At 39.6% G+C, this 25,381-nt stretch overlaps 1 protein-coding gene across 6 annotated transcripts in view; it reads right to left on the bottom strand.

Moving 5' to 3' along the window:
• Positions 1–25,381, bottom strand: part of PTBP3 (polypyrimidine tract binding protein 3) — a 64,025-nt gene that overhangs the window by 28,171 nt on the left and 10,473 nt on the right. For 2 of the 6 annotated variants that reach the window (XM_039334415.1, XM_039334419.1), the window contains one exon: positions 5,555–5,630. In XM_039334415.1, coding sequence (XP_039190349.1) covers positions 5,555–5,579 — 25 coding nt within the window. In that variant the 5' untranslated portion in view covers positions 5,580–5,630. Of the gene's footprint in view, positions 1–4,735; positions 4,864–5,554; positions 5,631–21,898; positions 21,933–25,381 lie in introns of those variants that run through there. The other 4 variants (XM_039334414.1, XM_039334416.1, XM_039334418.1 and 1 more) reach the window with 4 other exon arrangements.

Raw genomic sequence — 25,381 nt, forward strand, 5'->3', positions numbered from 1 at the left:
GTACAAACTGGGAGTCCAGATGGGCTCCCCAACCATACAGACTGGCGTCTGTAGTGATGGTAACTCTGACTGGTTCCTTGAAGGGTGACCCCTTGGTCACGGCCCGAGAGCACCACCAGCGTAGCGCCCTGCGGATTTGTGCCGTGACCCTGACTAGGTGGTTGGATGCGCTGGTGTTCTGCCGTTGGTACGGGAGCAGAAACCACTGTAGTTCCCGTAGGTGGAGCCTGGCCCAGGGTACAATGGCTATGGCCGACACCATCTTGCCCAATAATTGGGAAAGTGTTAGTATCGGAACTGAACGTTGCCTGTGAACCCAGCGAGCCAGTTCCCTGATGCCGGCCACCCGGTCTTGGGAGAGATAGACCATACAGTTGGTTGTGTCTATCATGGCCCCCAGATGCAGCAGCCTGGACGAGGGAACTGTCTGGCTCTTCTGAAAGTTTACTGAGAATCCGTGTAATTGGAGGACGCGAATGACGGTCCTTACGTCCGCCTGAGCTGTAGGGATGTTGCTTGGATTAGTATGTCGTCTAGGTAACATTGGACGCGTATTGGGATTTTTCTCAGTTTGGCGGCTACCGCTGCTAGTATCTTGGTAAATACCCTGGGTGCCGAAGATAGACCGAAGGGGAGAGCTCTGTATTGGAAGTGTTTTCCCCCGTAACAGAAACGTAGGAACCAGCGGTGGTTTGGGTGGATGGGGATGTGAAGGTAGGCTTCCGTGAGGTCTATCGATGCCAGGAAGTCTCCTTCTCTGATGCTTCCCAGGATGGACTGAAGGGATTGCATCTTGAATTTTTTGTATGTGATGTAGCGGTTGAGGTTTTTTAGGTCCAGGATTGCCCTCCATCCTCCTGAAGTCTTTGGAACCACGAAGAGGATGGAGTAAAATCCTCTGCCTCTGTATTCCGCTGGGACCGGTTCTATTGCTTGAATGTCCAACAGGTGTTGGATGGCCTCCTGCATGAGTTTGCGTTTGGTGGGGTTCCTGGAGACCGAGCAGTTGATGAGTCGGTCTGGGGGTGTGACCAGGAACTCCAGGGACAGCCCGGACTGGATGGTTTGTAGTACCCAGTTGTCCGTGGAGGTCTGCTCCCACTGGTGGAAGAAGTGAGCTAGTCTTCCTCCAATGGGTAGGTCTATGTAGGAGTCATTTTGTCTTCCGGTACGGACGACCCGTTCCACGAAAGGGTCGTCTCGACTGGTTTTGTTGTCTGGGCTGGAACCCCGGTCTGTCGTAGGGGCGGCCGTACGGTTTGTTCTGCCTGGGAGTGAATGGCTTGGGTGCCTGACTGATAGGCGTGGTTGTCGGTTGGCGAAAGGACTGCCTACGAAAGTAAGGTGTGGTACGTTTGTCTGACCTTTTGTTCAAGTGTGCCATGACCTTCCGCTTGTCTTTGTTCTCTACAAGATAGGGGTCCAAGGCCTCCCCAAACAGACCGTTGCTTGAGTAAGGGGCGGTCGCTAGCCGCCACTTAGCCTTGGTGTCAGCTTGCCAGTGTTTTAGCCATAGCATTCTCCTGGCAATTATGTTGGATGCTATGGATCTGGATGAAAAAATGGCCGATTGGAACGTTGCGTCTGCAGCGTATTCCGTGGCTGCTACCATCTTAGCCAGGTCCTGGTGTGTTCGTATGTCCTCCATAGGAACTATGGTTTGTAGTTGTTGCAACCAGATGAGGGTGGCCCGGACAAAAAAGGAGGCCGAGGTGGCTGCTTTGATGGCCCATGCCGCTGTCTGGTGGGTTTTGCGAAAGGCTTGTTCCCACTTTTTGTCATCTGCCTTAAGGGCCTCCACTAGGTCCCCAGCCATGGCTGTCTGGGAGACCAAGGGGGTCCAGGCTTCATCTACTTTAGGAATTTCTAAGGCCTCATTGAGGTCTGTGGCAGTGCTGTATAATTTTTTGTCCGTACCACTCACTGATGGGAAGGAAGCGGGAGAGTCCCATGGCTTCTTGATCCCTTTCAGGAAAATGGCGGGGCAAGGTATATGGTGTTGCGTTGTCACCTTTTCTACGAATACGGGTCTGGATGTGGTGGCCGGTGTCGCTTGCGGCTGAGAAAACTGATCCGTCCCCATGTCCGCAATGGCTGTGGCCTTGCGTAGTATCGTGAGGAAGCGGTTGGGATTAAATAATCCCCCTGAGGGGGGCTCAGGGGGAAGTTCCTCATCCTCTGACATAGAGATCCCAGGTTGATCCTCCTCTTGTGGTGAAGAATAACCACTCATGGAGGACTGGGCCGGGGAGACGGGTTCCTGAATGCCTGAGGACTCTGAGGGGAGTTCCGAGTGTGGCATGGCTGAGATGGAGGGCCCCTGGTCGTGGTGGGCGGAGCGCTGTGCTAGGGCTCGGTCCACCACTTTGGTTAATAGGGCCTCTAGCCGTCCATCTGCCCAGATGTCCCCTATGTCATTACCTTTGGGTGTGGTGACCGCAGGTGGAGAGTTGGACTCAGTGGTTGTGCCTGCCGCCGTGTTTGTCTGTTGGGCTGATGTAGATGGCGGATCCAGTGGTTGCGGTGTTCCTGGAATGGACCACGCGCTCTGGGTTGATGTGGATGGACCCAATGGTAATTCCATCTCGGTGGCCGCTATTTGAACCAATTCCAATTGGGCCTGCCTCTGCGCTCTGGAGAACTCCTTCTCCAGGGCCTGGTGCCTACGGCTGGCTTGCTTTTCCGCCAACTTGGAGGGCCTCTTGAGTGAGTGTTTTGTCTTCGCTTTGCACTTGCCTGCCGCCTTCTGGTCAGAAGGTGTGTTGCAGCCGTAATTGGGAGGTGGAGGGGTCGTGCTCATGGATTGAGGCAACGAGGGTCCCTCCATTCCGCTTGAGCAGTCCCAGAAAAACTGAGAAGACGCTCAGGCAGGCAAGTATTGGCGGGAGCGAAATTGGAACAAGTACCAGGACTGTTCCCCTGATCACCCGACCACAACAAAAATATTCTCTCTGGGCTAAGGTCACGGTAGCTGAGGGAGGTACCGAAGGCACGTTTGGAACCACTCTTTGGGTTCCGCCCGGAGGCCTTAGGTGACCAGGCAACGTGCACCAGTAGAAAAAGGAAAAGGGAGGCAAAAAATATCAGTGGCGACCTCAAAAGGGTCTGTAGGCCTGACTTAATACACAGCAGGTATCAAATGGCGGTCACCTAGAGCGGAATTTATTCTTATTAATACTATTACTATTATACTAATAATAGGAACAACAATAATAATAAAATAATAATAATAATAACAACAACAACAATAATGGTGATGATGATAATATTGTGTGTTCTGTCTTTAGGCCTGTTGGCCCTGCAGTCGCTTAATTTTTAGCTTTAAAAAAAAATTTTTTTTTTAATTATTATTATTATTATTTTTAAAATTTATGTATCTATTTTTATTATTATTATATTTTGTCCTATTATTATATGTGTGTATCGGGGGTGGAGCGCTGGTTGTGTGCTCCTATTCCGCCTCTATCAGTGATTCCAGATATGATGTAGAGCTTCCTTAAGCTCGGTTTGCCTTTCTCTGGCAAGAGATGGCAGCCACAGCTCGTTTCTCCCTGAAAAAGGGCTTTGCAGATCCCAGGAGGGTTCTCTAGCCTCCGTTTCTTGGTTGGCTTACTCCCTTCCTGTGCTTCGTTTCCCTCTGAAGATAAGCTCCGCAGCCTCCCAGAAGCTGCTTGTGCCCGGGGATTTAAATTTGGCGCGCTGTGACGTTTTAAGGGAATCCCAGCCAGGGATTGCCTTTGTTGTCTGAAAACGGCAACTAAAATGGCGCCCGCGGTTGCCCTGGGCTGCTAGGGAATCTCCGATGATCCGAATTCAAGTTTGAATCCGGACCTGGAGATTGTTATTTTTTCCCCCAATTTGAGGAAAAAATCCCTTGGAAGGTTGGGGAGAAAAGCTCAGCAAGTGGTCTCTGCTGATGCCTTTGTTCCCCCCCCCTTTTTCACCTCCAGAGCCCTGGGGCTGACTGGGATCCGTGGGGAGTTTTCCCCCCCCACACCCCCTTTTTCAATTTTAATATAGGATCAGGGATGATCCCAAGGAAAACTTAGTGGTTGGGGAAAAGGTTCAGCAAGTAGTCTCTGCTGATGCCTTCTTCCCCCCCTTTTCACCCCCCAGAGCCCTGGGGCTGGCTGATATCTGTGGGGAAATTTCCCTCCCCACCAATCCCCTTTTTAATTTTAGGTTTGAGATCAGGACTGATCCCCAGAAAATTTTGTGGTTAAATTCCTATAGGTGGAAATTTTTTGGGAAGGGGAAGCCAATTATCAAGGGATAATCAATCAATGGATTTCTTGTCTAACCTGATAAGCTGAGAGCCACGCCAAAACGAGTCTTCTCCGAGCAGAGACCAAGTTAAGAATGGACTCCACAGGAAGTGGGGGCGTGTCAAGCTTTGGCTACTTGGTCTCAAGAGCAGGCAGACAGAGAAAACCCATCCGTGGATTATCCATCTCCTGTACTGGAGAACACTGTATTCACTTTTATAATTTTTCTTTCAAGCTGATAATTGGATCACTGGGATATAAACAGCTATGTCATTTATATCTACCAACATTAATTATTTGTATTTTCGTATTTAAAGTTGAAAATGGGAGGATTACATTTTACTTCTTTAAAAAAATATCTCCATTGCTCTGTCTTCCCAGGAAAGAAATGTGAACTGAAGTTTCTAGGCAAATATCTCCATGTAACATGACCACAGATTACACTATTAAAGTAATTTTGCTTTGTTTACCTTCTAATAGCCAGAAAAGCACTAAAGGCTGTGGTAGTCCTCTGACTCATATACACTGAGGTTAGGGAGAAGATGCCAGATAAGTGCTCCCTGGAAAGCAGATGGGGAAAGCAGGAACTACTAAGCTGCTATCACAAACAGGAGACATAAACAGGATGTGAAGACTCAGAGGCTTCTGGGAGTGGATCTTGAGACTTCTAGGCTTCCATTCTATGGGATCAGCTGTCTGCTACACTAGCCCAGCTAGTTCAATCCATGATTAACATCTCATAAAATAAAGAATTGTGATATGTTCCTCTTGTAAAACATAAGAACAAGCTACAGTCTCATATTTTGCCAGAGTTTTCAGTTCATATAATGGAATAAGCAAACAATGGATACCGTACATACAAACATGGTCACTGATTTATTCTTATTTATTTATTTATGAGACTTATATACCGCTTTAAGTGCAAGCACTCTCTAAGCGGTGTACACCAGTAAGCAATGTATATATATATATATTTACATTGCCCCCAACAATCTGGGTCCTCATTTTACCTACCCCGGAAGGATGGAAGACTGAGTTAACCTTGAGCCTGTGAGATTTGAACCGCTGACCTGCTGAACACAGTCAGCTAAAGTGGCCTGCAGTACTGCATTCTAACTGCTGCGCCACCTCGGCTCTTGCAGGTAAGACATTTTTCCCATAGTTCTAACCCATCTGCTTTTTTAAAAAAAAATAGATTGGAATGGTTGCAACCATCCTTATCTGTCCCTACATTAAGTCGTTGAGAAAACATTTATAGGAGCATACACAAAATGCATTCTTAATCATACCAGTAGTAGGAGTAGGATTGCTCATCGTAAGAGTCCCGTATGTGATACCAGAAGGAAGAAGCTCATCAGATCCACGCTGTAAAGAAAATTGTAAATATATTTGATACTCATTCTGTATTTACAGAATATATTTTTTACCAAAAGTTAATGCATAGACATTTTTGTTGGAAATGCAATTTAAAAAGACATTAAAAGCAATTTAACATAAATGGAAAATCTATTTTTATTCCATTATGTGTTGCATTATAAGTTAAATAGGATGCTGAGGTGAAGAATACAATACATTATATGAACAATAGGTAAAAGCAAATACTTTAGGAACAGTACTTGCTAAATAGATTCCATATTCATATATTTTTCCTATTTCCTGGTTCAAAATAACTGATCATTGGTTTATATTTTCAAACAAGCTGGCTGCCCCACCTACATATCTGATACCACGTTCTCTTTTCATTGTTCCCATTGTCCAACTTCTATACATGATTAAGTAAGTCAAAATATTCTATAACTATTTATATTTCAAAATTATTTTCTAAATCCTGAGAACCTACTATTTTTGCCATTTTTTACCAATACATCTGATTAGGAGACAAGCTCAAAGGGATCTCAGTACCATTACTGACAAACCATATGGACAACACTTCATTTAAAAAAAAGCAAGATATATAGAGGTATGGTGCAATACTGACTCATTTGGTTTACTATTTTTACAAGCAACTATCTGGTACAGTATACGTACTACTAGCAGTATATAACTTATGGGAACTGCCTATCCTATAAAACTGGATATTCCACAGAAATATGCATATTCACTTGATATAGCAAGACAAAACATTACTATGAAGTACAAATTGTTGATCAATATCAAGTAGACTGAGATGTAGCTATCATTTTATGACACAATTACATTTTCTATAAGAAAACATTCCTTCAATATCTTGATGCATCAAAATTCAAAACAAATCTTCTGAATTAAAAAAAAAGTCTTTTATTTGCAACTCTTTAGGGAAACAGAAACAATATATCATGTAGCATGCCAGGTGATGAAATCTATTATACAATAATAAAATCTAACTTCATATGCTAAGAGAAAGGAAAATCAGCACAAGAGAATTACTTTGTCAATTCAGCTGCTACTGTACCTACTTATAATGTCATAAGTCATCTTTAATTCTTACTGCTGTGAATATTAATAAAATAGAAGACAGGTATTTCAATAAGTCGTCATATGGAAAGGTTCAATGCCTGAAACTAAAATTACCATATCCCAAATTCACCAAATTAAGTAGCAACAAACCACAATACATGATACCTATGGTGCCTGTATGAAAATTATGAATTGATTTTCTATTATTATTAAATAAAAATTATAGGCACTGCTTAACATTTCAGAGAAAATTAAGGTCATAACAGATTTGCTCTTGGAAGATGCCATTAAACTTAAAGAGGAAGAATCCAGCTTCATTTGTTATAGATTAAAGGAGTGGCTTATTCGAGGTTTTCCCACAAGAACAACTGAATAACAGCACTACAAAGAAGCCAAACAGAGTTATGTCTAATCATGTATTAGCATCAATATACTTTCAAAAGATTTGGTAGTGATTTATCTATTTTGATCTCAATAAATTTAGAGAGGCTTTGGGATAAAATCAGACTGTTTATTCAGCAATGGTATAGAGGTGACAATTCCAATTCCAATTAATGCACAGATAAAAATCTATAATCCTAAAATTACATATACATAAATGATAAAAAGATTCTTATATTATCAAAACAACTTTTAAAATTAAACTTAAAATGCATAATCATCTGCATCTGAGCAATAAGTTCAAGCACAAAGGGCTCAACTTTCACTAAAGTACTGAGATCTGTTCTCAGATGACAGAAATTATTTTGAAGATCAAAATCTTATCTGATGAGCATAAATTTGCTTTAGAAATCTAAATTCTAACTAAACGTACTTCAATTAATTTTATTTTTTAAAATATAGCACTAATCTTAAAAATAAAGAGCAGATGATATTATTTTTTGCCATACTAGGTTTGATAAAATTCCTAGTTTTGATTGCCAGCTGCTTAAACTTTCTCCTGGTCAATAATTACATCTCATTATAATATTGCCATGTTTTACAGCACTACTTATTATATTGTAAGTATGCATTTTTTATTACGAATCTCCACCAAAGTCATGGTTTCTGTCCATTTTGCAAACAGAAACCTTTCAGCTTTGATGTTTTAATATAATGTCTGTAAGATTTATACAATTTAGATGCAAAATATCAAATTTACAATCAGCATAAGATTTGTAAAACCTTCTACAACAAGTAATGAATAATATAATGGATGTCCTCCTTTTAGCAACCTGTAAACCAGAAGTATTTTCTCCATTCTGTCTGGAATTTGGCAGGCACGTGTCCATTAAGTAACGATGCAACTGCTACACATCCATTTGGCTGGGAAGCACCACAGTTACGAATGGTGGAAGGTCAAATGGCTGCCCACTGAAGCTGACCAGAAAAGTTGAAGTTTTAAGAAAATTATATTTTCCCACTGCAAAATAGACTGGATTTAAATCTGCCTAAAGAACGTTGCTTTAAATAAGATTAACTCTAAGTTTCCCATTGATACTTCATATAGTTCCTTAATCTTCAGTCATCATGGCTAAAGGCAGAAGAATAGAAGCTGGGGTGATTGAACAGCAATCACCAGCACAAGCCAGCATTTCAAAGAATTATAGTTTAGCATTATTTGCATATGTAGCTATAGATTCTTTCTTGGCCTACAGAAATAATACAGAATCTGCAAGCATACTAGTTTTCTTTGGTTTTCCAATATTTGCTTTCTTTTGTTCAGTTCTATCTTGGCCCATCCTCATTCTCTCACGCAGAACGGACAAAACTCAATGAGCAACGCTGATAGTCTAAATAAGGTCTGAATTATTTAAACTCATTAGTGTAGTTTTAAAAAATGACAGCTTGGAAGCAAATCAAGGACAGCGAATTTGCTGGTCAACTGTAAAAACAGTCACTGACAATATGACTAATGGTAAATAACATGGGATTTATTATGTAATCACAAAATCACAGGCTCACAATCCTCATAAAAATGTTGCTATCTGAAGAACAATTAAGCTGGTCATAGAAGACCCTTATAATTCAACGTATTTAACAAAAACACTTATTTTATATAGTGTTAATAGTAAGGATAGTATACTAACATTTCCAGATTTAATAGAATACATATTGCTTGCAAAATATTACTTTTAATTGAAAGAAATCCAATTTAAAATGAACTAATATATATTTCTTTTGTTCCAAAAGAAAAACAACTGTTGCAAAGTTACTAATAAATGATGGCTCCCTATTTATATTTGAAGAAGCAATTGACTTTAATATTGAAGCCCGAGTCATTCTTAAGCAGCACCATAAAATCTACTTGGGCTGAAATGTGCCACACATACATACATGATATTAACTTGGTATTAGCTTTACCAAACAATAATTTGTTTAATGTTGACCAAACATAATGTTAGTGCACATTGTTATTGCCTACTCCTCTCAAGATAAGCAAGAACAACCAAGGGTTTGGATTTAACATTCCTCTCCAGCTTTCCCTGACAGATACAAATAAGAGTTCTGGGTACTGTGTACACTGCAACCGGTAAGTAGCAATTTGCTACTATTTGCTAAAGGAGTTAGTAGGGTTTGATATTGAGGAGGATAAATACTAAGCAAAGTTGTGGGTTAACTTGCCATCCAAACATAATCAATGAGAAGGATTATATTTTGCTGGGTGGGGCAGGATATAACCTACACCTAACCTTTTAATATGGAATAGGCCAGGGATGGCAAACCTTTTAGAGACCGAGTGCCGAAACTGCAACCCAAAACCCACTTATTTATCGCTGAGTGCCGGGTGGGCATGTCCTATTGGACGTGGGCGTGGCTGCGGTGGTCACAGCAGACTGGATCAATATGGCCAGGGTGGGCGTGGCCACCTCGATGTTGCTTGTGGGGAGGGACGCTTGTGAGAGCTGGGCAGGGGGAGTTCCAAGGGGTTTCTGGTGGGTGGGGCAGTGGGCAGGAGGCTCGTCCTGTGGGGTGAGGCAAGGCAGGGGGCAGGGCGGGGGCGCCATTGCCACGGGGCAAGGCAAGGTGAGGCAGAGGCCAGAGTGGTGCTGCCTAATACTATCAGCCCCCGCGCACAGAGGCCAGTGAGTGCATGGTGTCCGTCAGCAGCCACAGCCTGCCAGCCCCTCGACCAGCAGACTCTGGGACTCCATAGCCCGCTGTAAATACTGGGCCTCGCCATGCGAGGCAGCTCGAGGCCTTGAACCGCCATCCTGGAGGACGTCTCGGGTACCTGGCCCACATGTTGGGGAGGGAAACTGGTGGTGTGGAAAGAGGCCGACCCTTAGGTGTGGCAACTGCACCGATGCTTGCTCCGGCCTAGCGGTGCGCCAGCCACGCTCGGGATGCCCAGAGAGAATGGCCGTGGCAGCAATCCGCCTTCCCCCTTCGCAGCTGCGGAAGTTTCCCTATCGGCCCAACGCACCCAAAAGCAAAAGGGGTGGGAGCTGCCAGGCAGAGGTCGTGAGAGGAGAGGACCCTGGAGCGGACAGTGTGGGGCCGATTCCCCGCCTGGCAGGTGGGATCACAGACTGGCTGAGAGCAGGGAAGCCTTTGTCCCTGGCTTCAGCCAGGTGGCATGTTGGCCGCCGGGCAGAGGCCGCAAAAGGAGGAAAGGACCCCAGAGTGGGCAGCATGGGGCCGCGCGGCGGGATGACCTGCCAATTCCCCACCTGGCAGGTGGGGGTCATGGATGGGCCAACAACGGCAGGGAAGCCGTCGTCACAGCGCCGGGGGTCGCACGTCACCGAGGAGGATGGAGGAGGAAGGTGGCCGTGGACAGTTCCCACTAGTCAGGCGCATGTAGAGAGAGGGAGGGGAGCGTCCCTCTGGCGCATGCACCGACAGAAAGGGCTCTCCATGCCCAGTCTGGCATGCGTGCCATAAGTTCACTACCACGGGTATAGGCTGTAGGTACAAATAGGACAACGAATTAAGGCCTGCAGTACCACCCAACCTCCCCAGGGACATTAGAGACTGAGATTCAGAAAAGGACAAGATTTATAAGCAGATAAGCCACGTGGGTTATCAAACATCTTCCAACTTTGAAGATGCAGAATTATGCAAGATTAACTACAAAATTCTCCACTGATTGCCTCCCCCCAATATACACATACTCCAATTCCAAAGATAGAAAAAAAGAGTGGAAATTATCTGGCTACCATATACTAAAAGTATCTGAAGAATATTAAATCTACAGAGTGAAACAATCTCCTATCGGCTATGAAGAATTAGACATAAACTGCTACAAATGCCTTTGGCTGCAGCATCCAAATAGTGTGTGCGATTCCATTTTGCTTGAGAAAATCTGGGGGAGGATCTAATCACTACAGTCTTTAGCTTTGTTGATTAATTCATTAAAAAGTTATCAATTCTTGTCATTGGCACTGATAAATAATGAAGTGCAACACTATTTCATGAAGCTTACAAAGCATTATTTCTAAATAGTTATACTTAAAAAGTCTTACAATCTTTAGTCTGATGTGTTGTCACAAAGAAAATTCTTACAATCTCTTGCCAACGGGTCAAATTCTTTCTAATTTTAGGAATTTTATATTAAAGAAAAATATATAGTAAACATAAGTTATTAGTTGCAGTTACTTTTTTCTTACTTCTTTTGCTCTAAATCAGTGGTTCTCAACCTTTCTAATACTGTGACCTCATAATACAGTTCCCCATGTTGTGGTGACCCCCAAGTGGGTGTGGCCATCAATAAGAGGAAGTAGGACAGCTAGGGAAAAGGGGAAAAAATGGCGGACAGTGTGGTTTGGCGACCCCTGTGAAATGGTCATTCGACCCCAAATGGGGTCCCGACCCACAGGTTGAGAACCACTGCTCTAAATAATCTACATTCAATTAGCAGAGAATGTCAATTTAAGGTTTGCAATTAAACATAACTTATTGCTAACTAGGCCTGCAAAACCACCACAGATTACTGCTATACCCTGATCTACAATAAGAGTCACCTGGACCACCATAAGTTATACACGCTTCTATAACATATTTAATACTTTAGCCAGCAGAGTTCTAACAGCAAGTATCTTGCATACTTTGATTAAAAGAAAAAAAAAACATATGTATGTCCAAAGAAATTGAACTGATTTTATGGAATTTAAAAAAATATGAGCTAAAACAATGAACTAAAATGTTCCAAGACACTCCAATAAAAATATTTTTGGAGAACAATTTTGGAGAAAAAATTAGTAAAAGATAATTTAAGTTTCCATGCTATGTCCTTTAAAAAAATAGCATGTGTATCTCACAATTTTACACTCAATGAATAAAATGATAGGAGATATATAGAAACACTGTCTGAAATGGTATAGGGCAGCGGTTCTCGACCTATGGGTCGCAACCCCATTTGGGGTCGATTGACCATTTCACAGGGGTCTCCAAGCAAGGCTGTCTGCCATTTTTTCCCCTTTTCCGGCAGGTGCCTTACCTCCCTTGGGCTGGGCCAGCTGATGGTCCAGCTGGTGGTCGGCCTGCTCCGTCTCTGTCACTTGCCAGCTATGCCTCGGCCGGCGCAGGGGATGGCACCACGCATGTGCGGCGCTCCTGGGCAGGGAAAGTCTTCGACTTACGACCAGTTGGGTAGTCCTCGACTTACGACCGGTTTAGTCCTCGACTTATGACGGTTGGGGGGTTGCGGCATTAAAAAGGTTGAGAACCACTGGTATAGGGTTTCCTGCCTGAGCAGGGGGTTGGACTAGATGACCTCCAGGGTCCCTTCCAACTTTATTATTATCATTACTGTTGTTGTTGTTACTCCACGTGACACGATTGAATTTGACTCCCGTGTCCTACACGGTCATGTGAGGTCTTCATTTAATGACCTGCAAGGTCCTGGATTTTCAACAGCAACCAATACAGCCAGGATTTCTGTTGCTAAGCTAATGTGGTCATGTGATGCTGCATTTTACAGCCAGATCACTTAATGAGGAAATCATGGTCCCAACTACCATCATAACCCAAGGACTATCTGAATATATAGGCATAAAATTATTTTTTTCTCTATTTAGAACTTTAAAAAATTATAAACATTTCAGTATTGCTCATGGCATTACATTTTCAATTTAAGAAAACTCTCAGTATCGTTTTTCATGATTTCTAAAAGAACTTGCCTCTGACAAAGAAGAATCAGAACAATCCCCCCCCCCAAAAAAAAACATTATAGTTCTCTTACAACTTGCAGTTTTGTTTCTCAGGAAATCTGCCTAATGTTTATCATCTAAAAGTTTACAATTTATAAAACAATCATTATACTCCATGAATATAGTGCCAAACAATGGATTATACAAAGTATCAAAGAAGCTCCGTTCTCACTGTGTTCATTTATAGACTTCTTCTATGTGTTTTCCACTGTCAAGAAATATCCAATTTAGCAAGAATTGTTCTGTAATTGTTGGAACACTTGTATAGAATGCAAACAGCCAAATTCCCTTTTCAAAACTTATGCACCATTATCTCACAAATCTATTATTTATTTATTTTATTTTATTTAAGGCAGAAAGGCATACTATGTGTGCCATCCTGAGCTCCTGAAAAAAAGGCAGGATATAAATCTAATAATTAAATATGGTTGGATTGAAAAATTCCATCTTCACTAATTTTTGTACCATTTGAAGGACAACTAGAAACTCTTTATAATGAAATAATTTGACACACGTAAACAGCTTCCAGTGTTATTTCCACAGATATTACATTTTGTATAACGAAATTTGGTTCAGCCACAAACTTAGCAAATCATAGTAAATCCTATGTATGAGAGAATGCCTAACTGATTTTATATTTGTTTTTTACTATTTTGTAAACTGCAGTGTCACTTTATTGGGAAGGGGGGAGGGAGGGAGCGAAAGGAAGGAAGGAAGGAAGGAAGGAAGGAAGGAAGGAAGGAAGGAAGGAAGGAAGGAAGGAAGGAAGGAAGCTGTTCAGAAGAAGAAAGAAAATTAAACTTATGTCAGTTTACAAGAAGGGCCAAATGGAAGCACATTCAAGTATTGGTATAGATTCAATGAAAAGGGGAATCATTTAGCATTACATTTGGCCTTGGTAACTATATACAGAAAATGTTTAGAAACAAAATATTGTGGAAGAGCTAAACTTATGCAAAGAAAGCAATTTCACTACATCAGATCACCTGAATTAGCAACAAGCCTCACAGAACAACCAACAACCCATTTTACTATGGGTTGATCAGTAATCTCCCTAGAAACAAGGTTCTCAGTTTAACACAGGGAGTGAGCAGCTGTTTCAGTCTTCTTTCTCACTGGCACAGTTTGCATGCAGCTAATTCCATTGTCTAATGATCAATTACTGGAGCTTCCTGCTAGATCAGTATCAGGATCTGGTATGTCTTAAACAGACACACACAGAAAATATGACAATCATTGAGGGAATGAATTCAGTATCCATATATTAAACTAATAGGATTAACAAAATCAAGATACTTTATCCTCAAGAAATTCTTATCAGATGGTCAATCACAAAGAGAAAATATTCTTAATATTTCTCTTTTTACCAAATTGGTTAAAATAAGAAACAAAGAAGTTTCTGAATCAGTGGCATAAATGGATTCATGACGTCTCCAAAAGTATCTTCTGTGCTTTGCTTAACTGGGAAATCCAATAGCATCCTAAATGACTCCTCTAGGTTCAGCCTTACCCCGTTTCATCATTATGAAGGCCAGAAAAGGGAAGCCAAGAGATTGCATAAACTGTATTAATTGCTGTCTGCATAGACTATATTAATATAGTTGCCTGCTATATAGATCTACATAGATTTTACACAATAGATTTTTGCAAGGTATCAAATAATCAATGTAAAGAGCTCAAATAATGAATTTTATGTGTACAACTGACTATTCCAAAAAATATGTTATATTAGGAGTGAATATGAAAATATTCATATTGTTAACTTTAAAGGAGAGATAATTAACTTGTTTACAACTGTTATAAAGAAGCTTTTCCTACTTTTTCTTTTACCTCTTCCCTTTTTAATTTCACTCTATATAATTTCATGTTTAACTTTCACTTATATGAAAATCTTTCATAAAAATTATATTAAAAGACTGATGAAAATATACTCTTCAAATAGCTATAGCTGTAACTAAGTAAGTAAATACCAAATTAAAAAAAATAATCTCCAAAAAAAAAAGAAATTTCATATCCAATTTTTTTTTTTTGACAAGAATTTTCACAATAAGGAACGCTATGACAGGAACTGAACCTTTCCCAAATGGCTGCATAGGAACGTACTCTGTAACTTCATTTAAAATTTGTTTTATTAATCATAAAATAAGAAAAATTCTAAACATATCCAGCACCATCACTTTCTAATTAAATTTTCTCTTAAGCACGTATCCCCTCTTTCTGACAAAGCTTTATTACTTAGTTTGATAACCTAATACATCTTTCCCCAGAATTGTGTTATCAGCTGCAGAGGGGAGAAGCAGATACCCAGAAAAAGATAAAAAGCTCCTTAACAGTGTTCGTGACAGCTGTGGTATGCATCTCCGCACATCTCCAAATCATAATATGCTCTTTCAATCTCAACCACTACTTTGAACTATAATTTGCTGGAAGCTCATTAAGGTTTTTTTTTGCAAAAGGGTTTTTCAAACAATTTCAGGTTGCTGAACCTGTGTGGTTAAAAAGATTCCTGGAAGCAGTTTGAGTGATTTTCCCCTCTCAGAATTCCATCAAGTTCTCCCTGAAATCTAGGGGTTCATAGAACTCTGAAAAATCCTGCCTTAGAGATTAACAATGGCGATTTTTTTTTTTTTTTGACAAGACAAAATGCTGAAGATTTATCCATCCACACATACTCACAATAGATTCACTGGGTACATTTGCACTTCTAACTATATATACAGTACTAAAGTCACACTGAGAACTTTCAGCTAATTTACTCTGCCATCAGAAGTGGCATGTGTTTTCCAGATGACTGCATTGTATAAATCAGTGATGGCAAACTTTTTAGAGACTGAGTGCCAAAAACCTGCCCCCGCCCGCAGGGCCACCCACCGCCTCCACGGCCCGCCGCAGATCGCCCAGAAGTGCTATGGTGGGCACGCCGTCCGCCTGCGTCCTGCAGCATCACCTGTGCGCGATGCGGTGCGAGGGCGGAGTCTTGTCCCAGCTGTCCATATGCCATGTCTTTGGCTGCACTGCTCTGTTAGGCCATGCTTGGGGGCGACTCTCCTCTGGGTGGGGCTGCTGGTGAGGAGGGGTCTGCAGGGGAGGCGAGGCTGGGGTTACGGCGTGTGTGCCCACAGAGAGGGGTCTGAGTACACCTCTGGCACTCATGCCATAGGTTCGCCACCACTGGTATAAAACATAATCCCTTGCTACTGGCCCTGCTATTTTGGAATGGCACAAGTCAAATTCTAAGAGAATCCTGGAGTATCAGTTTACCTATTCCTCCTTCCAAAATAATCCATGCCATCAGAGAGTTCTTTTCCAGGTTAGAACACAATAAAATTAACAATACTGAACAACTCAATACTAAAAGAAGATAGCAACTTTGCCAACATAAGATAACAAGTACTTATGAAAATGCTAGTGCTAGAAAAGAACAAAGATTCTTTTAAGATGTTCACTGTTCCATATTAAGATTTGCACATTATAACAAATCTTTTCTAAAACAAGCAGAAGGGATGAAGAAGATTACAAATGGACTGAAGAACACCAGCAAATCTAGAATGAAAATGTATCTTTAATCAAACAAATAAAGTTCATGGTATCAAGAAAAAGATGGAACCTATGTAACTAAAAGTATTAGACTAGATAAAATAAGCTTTTAAGAAATTCTGTTCAGCAAGAAAATAGATTTTTTAAAAGCAGTTACATGTAATCTATATAGCATTCTATTGTTTATTTTTCTGATTATATCCAAAAGTTGACTTTCACCTAGTATGCCTAAACGAAAGGTCAAGATACTTATTGGCAATAAATTACCATCATTTGAAAGGCAGTGCAGTCTACCTGCAGAGACCAAGGGTCCTATATATACAGTATTCTTTTTCTGCTGTGTCTCCCTGACAATACAGTATTCTCCACTCAGACACAAACATTCTCAAGCGAGGAGCACAGCAAGAGAGGTAAGGATTTTTTTATCATATTAAGGGAAAAATAGTTCAGAGAATGCATAATTTCTGAAAGTTCAAGTCCTCTAAGTCAACTTTCTTTGCAAAAAATCTCTTAAATTGTGAATTTCACCTTAAAGCAGGGATATGGAATTATCCATTTCAATAACTTTCCATCAAACTCTGCAAACTTTCTTACAGAATGGGTCCCTTTTTTCCCCCAATGCTAAAATGTTTCACACCAGACAACATTTTCTGTCCCTGAAGTCTGCCACTTATATTGCTCAGAACACTAAGAAACCATATATGTGGAAAAAAAAGAAAGGAACTGTATGTGTAGATGGATTAATAGTACGTGTGTATATGTGAATATTGGCAAAAGGAAGCGTTCTTGATTTCTGATATACCGTAAATGCCGGCGTATAAGACGACTTCCGCGAGCGCTGAAATCGGCGCCAAAGACGGGGGTCGTCTTATACGCCGGAAATACTGGTAGTTTCCGGCGTATAAGACGACGTTCTAGGAATGCGGCCTGGCTATAAAGACGGGGGTCGTCTTATATGCCGGGTCGCCTAATACGCCGGCATATACGGTATCCTTCTTTTCCAAGTCTTGATTACTTTTGCTTGAGGGGAAAAGAAACTCTTGCTCTCAATAGATGGACCTTGAATGTGGGGGAGATGGTGTGTGACAATCTGCTACTTAGCCCTTTTGCCTCTTGACCCAATGAAAGATCTGATATTATATAGCATTAGGTAATTTCAAAGCGGTAGAACTTGGATAGGTAAGACCATGTACATGAAAGGCAGACTTTGAAAAGTTTTCTCGTTTGTTTTAAATACAGGTGTTCTTCAACTTACGACAACAATTGGGACAGGAGACAGAAATTTTCATCAATAGCCAATGTGGTTGTAAAGCACGACCATGTCGCTTAGCAACAGCAATCCCTGCAGTCTTGGTTGCCATCATTAACTGAATCCCAGGGTCATTAGGCAAGACAACTTCCTGCCAGGTACTCACAACTGAGAAGTCACTGGGGAAACTGGCTGGAATTTTCACATTAAGAGAGAGTGCGAGGAGATGGTGTGCAAGAGGTGTGGAGATGATGTACTAGAGAAGATTGGAGGGGTGTGTGTGTGAGGGTGCGGTGGTGGTGGGGATGCAAGAGAGGCACTGCACGAATAAGGGAGGGCTAAGGAAAGACTGCAAGGTGGGTGCAGGAAGCACCGGGCAGGGTAATGACAGTGTGAGTGAGGTACTGTGTGAACGAGGAAGAGTTGGGAAGGGTGTGTAAGAGGCACGATGATGCATGCATAAGGGCGTGCGAAAGAGGCACTGTGCAGGTCAGGGAGGATGTGTGGGGCTAAGTAACCATCATGGTGCAAGCATAGGAGTCTGGGGATGATGTGCAAGTATGGGGAGACTTACCTCAAAGCAGTCAGCAGGGAAGGTGACAAATGGCAGTCACATGATTTACTGGGTGCTTGGCAACCAATTTCTAAGTGTGAAAGAGTTGTCAAACACCCAATCACATGAACATAGGAATGCTGGGACGGCTGGAACTCTTGAGGTCTGTTTGTAACCACCATTCAGCCTGTTGTAACTTGGAATGGTTGCTGATGCATGGTTGTAGGTCGACGACTACCTGCACACTACAAAAAGTCCTCGCTTAATGATTGCCCTGTTTAGGAAACATGGTAGGCTACCACAAGTTTTCATGTATTTCCTCTGCTACCAATTTTTAGCAATAATAGTGAGAGGATCAACAGAGCTTGCAGTTACATATCTCTGCTGTTAACTGTAAAGAATGGCGTCCAGATCATAATCAACAGACATAGTAGAAAGATACATTTCTCAGACACAGATGACAACTTCTACAAGTCACAAGAGGACTGGAAATGGTACTACTTGTCTCTCTCCCATTTTTGAAAAGACAAAGGACTATTTTAATATTTCAATAATATATTGCTACCAAAAATAAAGAAACAGCTGGACTTCTCTTCATACAAAAAAGTTGCTTACTCGAAGCCATTGAACACTTTTTAAAAATTAAAACTCAGGCATATTTAGAAAACTGTGTCTAAATATATGCTTCCTATTTTGGAATTATGTTATTCCACCTTTCAGCAACAATCCAAGCCGTTTTCAATTCTGGATGTAGAAGGTTCTCATAAGGCTTCAGAACTATTCTCTCAGATCTACAGCTTTTTGTCAGGTACAAGCAAACAGATACTTAATTCTTGATCACCTATATTACAAGAATCGCACCAGATTGTCTGCCTTCACCTGAGAAAGAGAAAATATAGACCTATATAGTCGTTTTCTCACCCAATAGACTCTAACCTGGAATGTCTCTTTACTCTCCCCGGCGGGGGTCCCTCCCCTTCAACTGGTGGCTTCACCACATTTTTCCTCTCGCTGATATGCTAGAAAACTCAAATGTCTGCTGTTGGTAATATTACTCCTTCCTCCCAAAATCCAAATGGATATAGTAATTCCAATAATGTTAATTGGAACTGGAATTTCCATCGTTAAGTGATGCAGCTATAAAGCGTGACATCAGGTGACTGCACTGCTTAGTGATGGCAATTCCAGCAATCCCCAGTTACCATTGTTAAGTGAGTACCGGGTCATTAAGCAAGGAATTTAAGTGTTTATGCCTTCTAACTTCCTGCCAGCTTCCCTGTTGACCTTACTTGTGGGAAACCAGCAGGGAAGTTTGCAAATCATGAATATGTGACTGCAAGAGCATTGTATCTGCCGGAACTTTGATGACCAATCATATCCACCCTTCGTTCAGCATCTTGTAACTTAAAACCATTTAATGTAAAGATCCATTCAACCTAAAGAACCTAAATAATTCATCTCTGCTATAATACACTGTTAACTTCCTGGTGTGAACAAGGGAAAAATAAAAGTAAATAGAGGGTTTTATCTCTATGGCTGTCAATTACACTGTCCTATGTCTATAGTCCAGAGACATACACATTCACCTAACCCTTTGTTGACACTGTATACTATATAAATCCCTAGAATTAAGGTAATTTCAGCATTCAAAGGGTGCCATAATGATATATACATCCTAAAGAAGGACTATTTATGTGGTTGCTAATATTTAACAAGGATCTGATGACACAATTGTGCACGCAGCCTTACTTTGAATATCTATCTAAAAACAAAAATATCCCTATACCACCTGAATATTTGTGCTTTCATTTGTGTGTAAATATATCATTTTCTGTAAAGCTATAATTGCAACACAAAATATATGAAATCATATTACTCATTAGCAGTACTATAATATTTGTATTTCAGTACAATAAGTCTAATCAACTCTCTATAGCTCATGATGCAATGCCTTTTTGACTTCAAACTGTAGTACATTATCAGAATTTAATTTTGTTTTTAAATCCTATGCTCTATTAAATTAAATCAATAACAAATTATATTTGTTTATGTACAAAACATTATCTGCAAAGAAAATTGCTATAAACTCCTAATAAAAAACATTATTTCTTTAGAATGCATAATTTCTTTTCATTCATCTCTTAAGAATGCTTAAGAAGCATTCAAAACTTCAAGTTTATAAATTGCTTCACCTTCTTAAATAGCTTAAACAAAATTTAGCATGCATTTGGTCTATGCTTTTATATTAGTCATAACACACGTTTGTTTTTAAGGCCACAAATCTATTGCATCTGAGGATATGCCTCAGTTTTGTATTTATATTTCATATTTCTTAACCACCCATCTCCCTCAATTATTTCAACGAAACTTCTAACTGTATGTGTGTGTGAGTTCATATATTAGAGTTATTTAACTGAAATGCTCCAGTAAATTATGTATAGAAATTTTCCTGAAAACATAGGATAGATAAGGGGATGCAACCATACATACACACCATCCATTTGCATTGGCTATGCTGATTTAAATAATGGTATTTTATAGTTCATTTGATTAATGAAGCTCATAATGATGCTTTTAATTTGTGTTGTATTTTTATTGTTAGCTACATGGAACTTCATTTTTTCATTTTTTTTATTAGAAGGGCAGGGTAATCCACTGAACATGTAAATAAGTAAGTAAATAATAAATAAATAAATAAATAAATAAAAACTGATTATCTGTAAGCTACCAGTTTCATAACATTTAGCAAAGATTAGGATGCAAATAATTTTTGTGTAGTTCAAAATTAAAGCTCACAATAGAATTTTCACAGTATATGGTGCTTAAGTATTTCAACGCTATTCTAGAATTTCCAACTAGAGTAGTTGGAGAAATATTCATCATGTGGATCTACAAAACATTTGAAAACAATGCTTCACAAAAAGTGTTGCCACAAAGAAATCATCCATTTTTGAAATGTTAAACATTAATTTTAATGTTTTAAAACATTTGATTTCTAAGGTGACTTCAATTTTTATTTCTTTAGAAACATTTATCTTTTAGGATTTTAACGTTTTAATACTGTAAGCCACCCAGAATTACTTTGATAAGAGATGGGTGCCGGAACTCCGTTCTGAGTGTTCTATGACAAAAAAAACCCCGGGGGCAGCAAATAAATTTAACAAATAAACCTTTGCAAAGCTCACACATGTAATCTGAACACTGTCCTCTCATTACCTTTGTATGCATGCCCAGAAACACTTCAATTTGGACTACTAAAAAAGTGAAGGGGCTGTGAAGACAGCTAGAGACAGTTTTCCAACAACCACATAAACCTTGTAAAAGTCTTGGCTACTTTAGTACTTTGAAAAGTAAGATTCTGGCTAATGTGCTCCACGTGCGCCTTTTTTAATGCTTTGGATTGCTTTATTTCAGCAGAGTTTAAAAATGGGTTGTAGCTTTTTATGACTTACCTTTGAACAGCATTCCAGCACAGGAATGGGGTTAAATGTACATATGCATTCTAAGTTATTAATATCCTTAGCTGAATTGGAAGGAACTTAAATTATGAACTCTTTTAAGAATTAAAGAGCTAAGATCCACTTCATGAAGAAAGAAATTGGATGGAAATAAAGCAATGCCACAAGAAAAAAAAATTATATGATGCACAAGTTTCAATGTGTTATCCAGAAATAATAAAAATGTGGATAACAAGTTATATGAAAGGACAGAAAAAGATTCCTACCTTTAAACCGACTGCTATAAGATCTGTAACAACACTGTGTGAAAACAAATGGGAGAAAATGGAAAAGTTAGAAAAGCAGTTATTGTACAGGCAATGATAAATAAAGCTAAAGAAAGAAAAAATATAAGAATGAAATGAGTTATGGAATGTTTTTGCAAAGGAAAAGGAACAGTTTAGTAACATACAATATGAAAAAGAGAGGCTTAGATAGAGCAATCAGATAAAACTTTTACAACTATTGTTAAAGGATTCCCTTTTTTTAGACGTAGACAATACAAAAAGCCTTTCTAATTTACCTGCCAAGCACATACATAGATAAAATATGCCATACTTTTTTTGGAAAAAAAGTCTCTACATTCATATATAAAGAACCAGAAGAACTAAACACTATTCATCTAATGAACTATGAAAATAAGAATGCACACTGCAGTTTCATGGATGGTCCCATTTACTACGTAGAAAAAAATATAATTTCTTCTATGTGTTATCTATAAGTTGAATTACTATCAGAATATACATCTTAAAAGCTAAGGTAGATATAAATAATAGGAAAGAGGTAGTAATACTCTATTAGGGAGAATGTTTTCAGAAAAATAACAGATAAGAGCAATGTCATACAATCTTCTCCAAGGAGCAGGGCAGTCCCTAATACATCCAAGGCCAGACTGAGAAAATATATTTCAGCAGAAATCAAAAATTAAGTCAATGCTGGCTGAGGTTGTAATCCCATTCCTCTTTTGGGAGTTGAGGAAAGACTGAATTATATTAAGCTAAACAATTCAACTATGTTAAATATCATTAGAAGTGTAATTATTTCTGAAATAATTATTTCTGGTTTTCTTACACCCAGATATAATTTAAAATGGAGATATAAAATATGCTTTTATAAATAAAATTAACTATAGTCAGCACTGGTACTTTCAGACATACTTTAATTAGAACAGGGGTGTCAAACTGCCGGTCTGTGGGCCAGATATGTCACGCAGAAGCCGCGCCCACCACAGCTCTGGCAAGGGGGAAAAAGTCACAATACATCGCAACACGTCACGTGGCGAGTTTGACACCCCTGAGTTAGAATATCATTATCTGAAGTTGAAAATCTAACACTTGAGTTGTTGTGATATGATGCAATATCAATCAACTAACTTTTTTCTATTAGTCATAGATACAATATAAATCACCATAACAATGCACTGCTACTGAGATTGCCAAACAAGAAACTTGATTTAGGAGGATTATCTGTTCCCAGTATGCATTTCTTGGACGAGTAATTTCAGTTATGGTTTCACAATTTTTTATGCAATCTCTTTCTTAATTACTAACAAAATAACTATGCTTTATTGGATAAAAATGAATATTCCTGAACAGGTATCATCAAACTGTGGTGGTCTTCATGCTTCCAATTATTTCTTTCATAATCCCTAACTATTAGCCATTCTGTCAGGAACTCATGGGACCTTGTCAAGAAAAAAACCAATTAAAAATAATCCCAAGGCCGACATAAACTAAAGCAAATTTAACACAGTATCTCAACAATACACTTATTAAATCAGGAGAGTCTAAGATAGGTTAGTAACAAGCTTAGATAAATCGTTAACAAATGAATGCCAAAAACTCTAGTGTACACAATGCAGTAACTAAATTCAGGCTTGAATGGAAAGGAGGAATTAAAACATAAAAGTTGCTGTCTAAGAAGTGTATTACAGGTAATTTCAACCAATAATCAGAACTGGGCCAAAAATTTCTGTTGAAAGACACTTGTTAAGTGAATTTTTCCGACCTTTCTGGCCACAGTTGTTACATGAATCACTGCAGTTGTCAAGTTAGTAACAGGGATGTTAAGTGAATCTGGTTTCCCCATTCACTTTGCTTGTCAGAATGATCACATGACTCCAGCACACTGCAACTGTTCATAAATACCTGCCAGTTGTCAAGCTTCCAAATTTTGATCTAATGATTTTGGGGATGTTGCAGCAGTTGTGAGTGTGAAAAACGGTCATAAGTCACTTTTTTCAGTGCCAATGTAGCTTCAAATGGTCACTAAATGAATGATTCTAAGTCGAGGACATGAATTTGCAATTTGCTCTTGCTACCTAAAATTAAAGGACTTAACAGACGTACATATATACCAAGCGTTCATATGGCAAGATAGACATTTCTATAGCCAAAATTGAAGAAAAGATCAGTTTTTTATATTATCAAAATATAAGCAAGAACATTAATAATACAACACTGTATTTTAACAGAATCAGGAAATAGAGATTTAAGCATGATAATGAAACTAAAATTAAAGAAAATAATCCATATAATATTAAAGAAATATTATAGTGTATGTCTACACTATCAGGAACTTCTAGAAGTGCTGCAATAATTTATTTATTTTTATTTATTTATGAGACTTATATACCGCTTTAAGTGCAAGCACTCTCTAAGCGGTGTACACCAGTAAGCAATGTGTATATATATATATATATATATATATATATATATATATATATATATATATATATATATATATATATATTTACATTGCCCCCAACAATCTGGGTCCTCATTTTACCTACCCCGGAAGGATGGAAGGCTGAGTCAACCTTGAGCCGGTGAGATTTGAACCGCTGACCTGCTGAACACAGTCAGCTAAAGTGGCCTGCAGTACTGCACTCTAACTGCTGCGCCACCTCGGCTCATTGTCAGAAATTTGATCATTTGCCCAGAATCAAAACTAGAAATTTAAGAAATGCATTGTACTATATAAGTGTAAAGTTATGACTACAAGCTCAACTATCAAATAAGATTTGGTTCTTCTGATATTGTTATTTAAGACTTGTACAAGGATAAAGCAGCTAAATTTTGTCAGTTAAAGTATTCAATTGTCAGAAATTTCAGCCAGATATTTAATTCTTAATCTACACTGCTTACATTTGAAAAGTTTTAAGTGTGGACTTTGGAATTAGAATAGACCTTGTAGCAAGAGAGCTGTTTAGCAAACAACCAGAACACGCTATCCAATTTCTCATTTATAGCCAGGCTCTATACTACAACCAAATTTGTTCTACCCATTTGACACAGATGTTTGATTGACAGAATCAAAAGAGGCATTCATAACAGTGAACCCATTCAATGAGCTCATTAGACAAATCAATAGAGCTAGATCAATTTCAGAGATGACCTATTAAAAGACAGAGCACAGAAAACACCACTCCTTGTCACCTGCAGCTTTCAGCTCAAGCCACTCAAACATTATTTATAAGCTACACCAGGGATCCTCAACCCCTGGTCCGTGGACCGGCATCAGTCTGTTGCATGCCAGAAACCGATCCACACAAACAAGCAAACCCCATGAAGACAGTACATGAAACCACACCCCCTCCGGACCGTGGAAAAACCTCTCTCCACGAAACCAGTCCCTTGTGCCCAAAAGGTTGGGGACCTCTGAGCTACACCCCACACTGTACAAAATGACATTGTGCTTTCTTGGGTGGC

Source organism: Crotalus tigris, unplaced genomic scaffold (assembly GCF_016545835.1).
Source record: "Crotalus tigris isolate CLP2741 ecotype Arizona unplaced genomic scaffold, ASM1654583v1 scf7180000017630.2799268, whole genome shotgun sequence".
NCBI lineage: Eukaryota > Metazoa > Chordata > Lepidosauria > Squamata > Viperidae > Crotalus > Crotalus tigris.